An 8,759-nucleotide genomic window follows, 5' to 3' on the forward strand; every position below is an offset into this window, starting at 1 on the left:
AATAATAATAATTCTTTTTCTTAAGAGTTTGGAATAACAGTGGGATAGGATGGATCTTAACAGCATTACAATATTGAACTGAGAATGAGAATATTAATAGAGTTGACCGTGGATGGATCCCATTCCCAAATTTAAATATTTTATTTACACCTGAATATTTTCACTAATTTAGTCAGTGAAGTGTAGGGATGACATAACTAAACAGTTGTTACTTTGTTGCCGAACAAACAAATAATGCATAGGAATCGAAATATACATAATATATTATAATCTTAAAAAGGAAGGAAGCTTTCTCCCGACCTAATTAAAAAAGGTCTGTCCATCCAAATCCAAATCCAAATCCAAACCCCACCCCACATCCTTCCCCCGCAAGGCCACAACAATTTTTAAGGCCGTGAAGCAAGAGGGGAAAAAAATTAAAGAGCACCGCCTACCACTCTCTCTCTCTCTCTCTCTCTATTCACTTTTTTTTTAAAGGTTTGAATTAATAATAACAGAGCATTTTTCATGGATGGCCGATTTTATAAGAAACTTGGTGTCTAAGCAAGCAAGCAAAGCACCCACAGGAGAGGTGTCTGGCGCCCACTGGATTGAGGGAGGGACTCAGGAATCATCATTAATCATTAATCTTTCTTTTACATTTTAGTTAAAGCAGCAGCAGTCCCTTCCTCCTTATCCTTGACGCGACCACCCCCACCCTGGTCCTTGTTCGGTGGTGGTTTTGAATTTGACGAGTAAACAGTTGTGCGAGCATCAACACTATTCTGCTTCTTCCGTCTCACAGGTGCTGCAGGATCCACCAAGGGACCTGACCATGTTTGCATTGCTCCTTTTGAATATGTGAATGCTGTCGAACTGAATGGGACATCTGGGTGGTCGAATTCTGCGTCTATGTGATGCGATGAACCCAAGGGGTAACCCACTCCTCCATCTTGGTGCGGTGGTGGAAACTTCTCGCTCTTGCTCTTCGCATTTGCATGTGTAATTAGTCGCCGTTTCTGCTTTTTCAATAACATCCACATCCATTACACTTCGATTATTCAAACTATCAAAACTAATTGCATGCATTGCCCTACAGGAAACCCAGAAAAACTAACAAAACTCCCAAGTGCGTACTTAATCTTCTTATTACTCATTTTAAAACAATTATTTAGTGGTTTCAATCTCATAAATCTTCTGTAATGAATAATGGATATGCAAAAATTTGGTTCCAATCCATCATTTAATAGTTTCAAACAAGAAAATAGTTTTCTGAACCTCAAAACTGCGACATATTATCTCATCTTTTGCCATTCAAGACTCTCACGAACATTCCTTTTTATGAACCAGCAGCAGCAGCAACAGAAAATGATAAGACATTATTCTCTAACATGCACGTATGAAACCTAACCTTTGCTTTTTACCAAAAGCAAATCTGCAGAGGTCACAGAGCTGTTGATGCATTACCAATTATTGGTCCTAGCTATCTGGGGTCTTTGGAGGGGTGGATTGGATATGAACCTAACCTTTGGCATTTTTTTCCCTTTTTCACACAAAGTGGCCACTCTGGCCCCTTTGTGCATTTGACATTTCTTAAAACAAAATACTTTCTTTCCAGCATCACCATGAGCCATTACTAAGAAAAAAATTCCAAGTGCTGGTAGAGAGTTTCCTTGCCAACCATTTTATAGAACAGTTATCCTCATCCATATCCCCCACCCCGGGGAAAAACGAGTATAATGTTTTGGCAAATCTCAAGTATGCAGTGCATGATATATCTACTGTAAATATGATAAACAACAATTGGAAGAAGCAGCTTATCTGACATACATCAATATTGCCTTGAAGTTCAGCATTGGCTTCTGGAGCAGGAAATGCCCTTATTGGTCGATCACGTGCCCGAGTTTTCTTCACACCATCACCATTGGCTTTGCTAGCAGCTCTTAGCCTACACAGTATACAATCATAAATCCTCCAAGTCACATGAGATTAAAATGGATACTGTGAAGCGCTGTGTGCAAATGCTGTGCACATACTATGCACAGGACACTACAGCCTCCATGAATGACAGCATACAAGTACAGGGGAAGTTTCTGATGTATGGCTGTAGTGTCCTGTGCATAGCATGCACACAGCAGATCTGCATTCATAGGAAATTGGTAACAAAAAGAGAAGCAAGTAAAACAAAATAAATATTGTTTCCAGAATAGGGATAGCTACCGGAGCAGAAGTTCGGTAGCTTGTCATTCCCTGCATCATCATTCTAGAATGTGACACCTCTCACTCTCCCCCACCTCTCTTTTTGGTTTGCTAAAAGCTTAGATTCTATTATATGGGAAGTTTCAACAAAATTTCCATCCGCCCTAGGGGGCTTTGACAAAACTGTTTGTAGCATACTCTCAAGGCTCCACATACTTAACATATGTTTCACTCACCCAGTGAAACTCTCAATTATAACCAGATAAAATGTATTTGCATTCTAACTTTGTCACTTACCTTCTGGCTTCTTGATCTCGTAATTTAGCATCTATCTCCTTGCTTGGAGGATATTGTGGAAGGGTTGAAGGTTCACATGCATAAGGCTTGGTAGTGAAGAACTGCAAAAGAATGATCAAGTTTGTCAAGGGGTGATCTTCTACAGGGGAAAAAATCAATTACATTGAAATTCAAAATATTTAGTGGTTAGAACAATTACGAATAAATGTCAACAAACAGATGAATGACTCAGTTTCCTTATTTGAACAATACAGATGAAACCCATAACCAGGCAGATAAAAAGTTCGAAGCCTGCTTCATAGCTAGTTAGTTGTAACTAAGTTGTGCTTTTTCTGATTAAGAATGCATTTAACCTAAGTGGAAAACTACATGCAAAGACTTGTAGAAATAAATTAACTGCAGTGGCCAGAGCTTTAAGCAATCAGTAAAGCTATTCTTTTTTGCTTCCAGATCACAAAAGTTGCTATACACAGCATTGTTCAATGCAGTTGATGATTTTCTGCCTCTTTCTGTTCATCTATATCCCTTCTCCTTTCTTCCAATTTTCTCCTTTCAACTCCTTCATGTTGTTTTTCCTCCTCACCTATGCTCCTGTTACGTTTAATGAATTGTCATGAAATTCTTTCTCAGGATTTAGTGAAAATTAATAGAATAGAGTTTTTGCCCTAGAATTATTGTTCTTGAAACAAATACTTTTGCTGAAGAATAATACTTTCTCTGTTTTTTTATCACATTTTTGTATTTTGATTGAATGAAATCATAATCTTGTTTAACAAAATATGCCTAATGGGTGACCAGTGGAATTGAATTATTCAATGAAGTCCCTAAAGTAGATAACGTTTGCCTTCCATATGCAACAAAATCTAATTGGCTGTAATAAAGAATAGACATTAGTGAGGAGAAAGTGTATTCTCAGAAACCTGACGTGAGGCTTCTCCAGTTGTCACTTGTCAGAAGCCATGGGGTTAAATTTATGTTTTTATTGGAGGGAACCCAATCAATGCTTGTCTTTCTTCTGATCCATTTACTGAGGCCACTTCATAATCAACAAAACGAGGACAGGAAAATCTTTCTGAAAGCTATTTCACTGCAACTGCTCACAAGTACTTGGCAGAACCAACGCCAGAGAAGGTGAGCAAACCCTCTAATAGGGTAAGATGTAAATGATATACCACTTAAATCCACAGCCTAAGAGAATTTAACAAATGAAACTAAGCTGATATTCAAGATAAAGGTGCCTGATGGCTTCCACAACTTTCACTATGGTTCATATTCTTTAGCACAAGCTTCAACAAAATTAAGTATTTTATTGCCAGAAGCAGTTTTCTTGATATTTATAGCCCAATTTCAGTGGTTGAGGAAGTACTTAATAGACAAAAGAATGAAAGATATGAAAAAGAATGCAGTCTTAAACCTCAAGTAGGATAGAATGTAATACTCATGGAAAAAAGATTATGAAGTGCATGACTGTACATGCATTATGCAATCAGATAAAAGAGAGTGCATGTCAATCATGAGAGGCAGCAAAGTAGTTCCTTTTCCTTTTTTTTCCTGGTCCAAACGCTTTTCTTCATTCATTTATTCTACCAGAACAAAACTAAAGCAGACAATACAACCACCTCAAGAGAAAGTGAACAATCCAACTTAAAGAAAGGACCTAGCACACAGAAACCAATTCCTAATAATTTTTTATCAGCATGTTGCAAAGAAATAATTCAAAACATAAAAACAGAACAGACTGATTACTGGAATTAAAGAACTTACTTCACTCCTTAATGCAGCTGTGGCAGTCTGACGCTCAGCTGGGTCAATTGCAAGAAGAGTATCAATAAGTGGTAATGATGATGGTGGAAAGTCTTTAAACGTCTGTGCTATGCATCGTGTGTATGGTTGCCGGGGCTTAAAAACAGTTGCATGAGGCAATTTTAATTTTTTCCAATAATCCTCATTAGGAGAGCCACATAACTTGAAAATTTTATGCAGTTGCTCCACCTGAATAACAGAAAAGAATATAGTTAAATGACAATACAAATTTTAGCATTACTCTAATAATTTGTTCTTTAAGAAAGAGCAATATGCAGAAATATATGCATAAGCATAATAGATATAATCCTAGCCTGGGGATGCAATTCCAACAGGTTGACACAGGTTAGAAGCTAACCTGGTGCAAAAAGATTGAAATTTTCTTAGGGAATATGTATGCAGTTACTGTCTATTTGTCTTCCTAAAATCCCAGGTTGGCATCTTTAAGAATCCCCTTCAACTTCCAAATTCTAAAACTTATTGAGAATTTGAGATACTGTTTTTCAATCCTAAGGAAATCTGAATTTTTTCATTCTCCATGGTACTTGGCTAACGGCACATCCGACTTACATTCCAAGGTAGGGGAGATAAGTATGCCCTTCAATACATCTTCCTATGCATATGGTTTTATTTTCTTACTTTGTTGTTTTATATGTACCGACCGCTCCAGCTCTGTTTAGAGGTGGATGTGAGGTAAGAAAGGGATAGGTGGGGCAATGGGTGAGGAAATATCTGGGAGCATGCTTCATTTCATGAACAGCAAAGAAGAAGTAATGGGAAGTTGGAAACGGAATTTAGAAATTTATGAACCACAATTCATAGATGCTTCTTCCCTGGGTTCACTTGAATTGCAATTCAGATGTGAACCAAGGGGGCTCTATGAGCAGCTCTGGTCAATAACATTACACTACAATAGAAATGAAAATAAAAGACTAGTCTGAGGAGGAATCACAATTAACTCTATTCTCCATGCACATCCTCTAGCTCATCTATCTACTGAAGAGTCTGTGAACTTCCATATAATTTTGAACAAGATATTCACTCTAGATGTCAGAGCTCTCACCTCTCACATAATGCTAATACATTTAAAGGGTCAAAAACATGCATCTACTTGTGCCAACATCTAAATTCTAAAAATTTCTTTCTTTAGGACCACACTGCATCCAGTCTACCCATCCCAACACCCCAGTTAGCTGGGACCAACATTGGGTAATGACTTTTTTAATCTGCTTGTTTGCAAGGCCAAAAGCAAAAAAGGTATGGTGGCTCACTATTTCCAATTAATCAAGCCACAAAGCATACAGCCTCATACAACCATAGAGAACATTTAACAGGAATAAAACATATGAAATTTTTACTTGGCAACTCAATTTTCGTATGTTATGGTGTATCCCCCTTTTCTCTCTTTTCTAGAGTTTTTCCTTCCTTTTGACAAGAATAAGCATACAATAAGCATACTCTTAAATGCTCACTATTTCTACCCAAAAATATGTGCACTTAACCTTCAGCTTATTCTTCCAAATCTTGATAGGCATTACATACAAACCATCTTTTAATATTTGTAGACATTGGATACAGCATCAAATTATTCATGAAATTGAGAAATCATTTCCATGCCAAGCCCTCCTTATCCATGAAGCATTTAAGAGTACCTATTGTGTGTAATATCAACTAGTTCATGAAACATTCCCAATGGATGAACCCTAATCATTCATTGAGGGTCCCCATCTGTGGATAAGTTCTCATTGGTTGTATCATAAAGCTCCTTTGAGAGGGGAGTTATGAATCTCAAATTTTTTGAGGCAGCATGATACATATGAGAAGAATTTGCAACATACACAGGATTTTTAGTGGGAGATAGGATGGTAAGACTTTGGGAGAATGATTGGTCTGGGGAGTGGAGGTTGTGTGAATTATACCCATGATTATAGATCAAGCACTAAATTAATATGGCTAGAGAATACTTTAAAAGTAGGGGAAGCAGATTGTGTGGTGTCCGAGGTTTAGGAGGCCTTTATTGGATAGGGAGTTGGTAGAACACATCACTTTGCTTGCAAGATCAGAAGCTGCAAAAATAGATAGTGATACAAAAGACAAAAGATAGTGGAAAGAATGTTATGATGGAAAGTCTACAGTAAGATCTTTTTATGACGCAATGACAAGGGACTGGGGGAAGTTTCCAATGTGATAGGTGCATCCAAAGTCCAAGGTGCTTTCAATTCCATCTTCCTCAAAAGTTGTTAGGATTCAAATCAAGAAGAAAATATATAGTATTCCAGGCATATAATTCTGTGCTAAAAAAGGTGGTTAAAGGACAAATTAAGGTGCTGTAAAGAGCAGAGTCCGAGAACAAAAAAGATAAATAAATGGTCATGGCTCTCACATGATTTGGAAGATAAGTATGTAACCAAACTTGGGCATAGAGACATCAACCACCCCTAAATAGTTCTCTCAAGTGAAATTAAAAAGACTTTAGAGAATAGGAACAATGTTTAAGTCACCTCTGTATGTCCAGGCAGGATAGGCTTCCCGGCAAGCAACTCAGCTAGAATACAACCCGCACTCCATAGGTCCACACCTACACCATAGTCAGTAGCCCCTAGGAGGAGTTCTGGGGGCCGATACCATAAGGTGACCACGCGACTGGTCATGGGTTGCTTGTGGTTAGGATCAAAAAATGAAGCCAAACCAAAATCGGCAATCTTAAGTATTCCTCCATTGTCAAGAAGGAGATTGGAGCCCTTAATGTCGCGATGCAATACACCTCGGTTGTGACAGTGCTCAAGTCCTGACAATAGTTGATGCATATAGCATTTCACCTGCCATATCCAGAGGCACATACTAAGGAAGGAAAACAGAAGGTACTTTCAAGTAATTTCTATCAAGTGTAGTCGCTTCAAGAAATAATAAATCAGAAAAGTAGGCTAACCTGGGGTTCTGTAAACTTAATGCCTGGGCTTGCAGCGAGTCCAGCCAAATCATGTTCCATGTAATCAAATACAAGGTACAGGCTACATGACATCCTTGAAGTCACCAAGCCCTGTAATTTGACAACATTCGGATGATCCAACCGCCGCAAGATAAGAATTTCTCTTGCCATAAATTTTACACTTTCAGGCTCCAAATTGTCAAATCGGACCTTCTTTAATGCAACAATTTTTCCCGACAAAGTATCTCTAGCTTTGTATACATTGCTGTAAGTTCCTTGACCAATCTAAGAGCAGGAGAATCAGGTCTTACACTCAGAAACAAAACCAAATAAAGAAGATTACCGGGGGAAGGAATCAAAAGGCGTACCTTGTCCAGCTTTTCAAAACTATCCGCCCGCCTAGGAGTCCAACCACTGATCGCCTCACCGGCGACAGCAGAGAGCCAAGATGGCCATCCAGCAGCGACCTGCTCTCCATGTACATGCTTTGGTGGGTTGCTCAGTCTTGGATTCGGCCTGGACCTTCTCCTCTCACCCCTTGGGCGTTGACCCCCTTCCTGCTTCTCCTCCTTCTGGTTCTCCCCATTCTGAACCTCGGTATTCTCGATCTTAGTCACCGGAAGCTGCGACTTCCTACCCGACGAGACAGAGAGGTTCCTCTCATTCTCCTTCTCCCTTTCCCTCTCCTTTGCCTTGTGCTTTACCTTAGAAACCGCCGGGGACGATACCTCTCTTCCAAGTACACACCCCATTTCTCATATATCCCAAACCTCATCTCTCAGCACATCTTACTCCTCTTCTCCTTCATCCAGTCCCCACTCCCCACCGATCACCCGAAATCGAAAACCCTCCGAGACTTCCCAAGAACTTAGCTTCCGAATCCGCTATTCACCTCCTTGAATTAGAAACCCTAAACGTTACCTTTCCGTCATTCAATCTACCGAAGAAATGAGAAAGGTATACGGGCATAAAACCTACTCCAGGAGCCCTAAAGCTTTATTCCGACAAAGCGGTATAAGTAATGATTTGCAGTCGCCACGATTTATGGCAGTCAGCAACAAGTTAAAAAGGAAAAGCAAACAGTAAAAACAAACTTTTCTTGTGATTGCCGATCCGCCTCTAAAGTTGCAGACGATGGAACTGACTAGAGCTTCAATCTCCCTTGCTTGTTAGACCAGAGAAAACTTTTGCCCTCTACTTTCCTTTGACTCTGCCGGAGACGGAGAGAGAGAAATAGAGAGGGAGAGCAAACGAGCTCGCCGTAAACTGAGCACCACTTATTTATACTGTGATCAAGAATTCCGATCGTCGCAAGTCAAAGCTAAGCTCCACGGGATTAATGGATTTTTTTCCATTGTCCTACGTGTACTTGCTTACTAGGCACCACCATGACGCCACGTAATCCATGGCTCATTGCCACGTTGGCAGTTATGTATTTTGACGAAGATGCCCTTTGATGCGCATACGACAAAGTTAATAATTCTGTGGACCGGCAAGGACAGGACGGTCAAGTGCTCACGTGTGGCTTATGCTTCTAAAGCTCACTGTTTCT

General features: G+C 39.4%; 1 protein-coding gene across 1 annotated transcript; it reads right to left on the bottom strand.

Annotated features, from left to right (window-relative positions):
- Positions 1-241: 241 nt before the first annotated feature.
- Positions 242-8,519, bottom strand: LOC104586091 (putative serine/threonine-protein kinase At1g54610). The gene is made up of 7 exons (XM_010243214.3): positions 7,576-8,519; positions 7,208-7,492; positions 6,780-7,097; positions 4,240-4,467; positions 2,476-2,576; positions 1,810-1,927; positions 242-998 (listed from the first exon to the last, which is right to left on the bottom strand). The coding sequence occupies exons 1-7, from the start codon at positions 7,957-7,959 to the stop codon at positions 636-638; spliced, it is 1,797 nt and encodes a 598-aa protein (XP_010241516.1). The 5' UTR covers positions 7,960-8,519; the 3' UTR covers positions 242-635.
- Positions 8,520-8,759: the final 240 nt, after the last annotated feature.

Source organism: Nelumbo nucifera, chromosome 4 (assembly GCF_055504915.1).
Source record: "Nelumbo nucifera cultivar China Antique chromosome 4, China Antique-T2T, whole genome shotgun sequence".
Classification (NCBI taxonomy): Eukaryota; Viridiplantae; Streptophyta; class Magnoliopsida; order Proteales; family Nelumbonaceae; genus Nelumbo; species Nelumbo nucifera.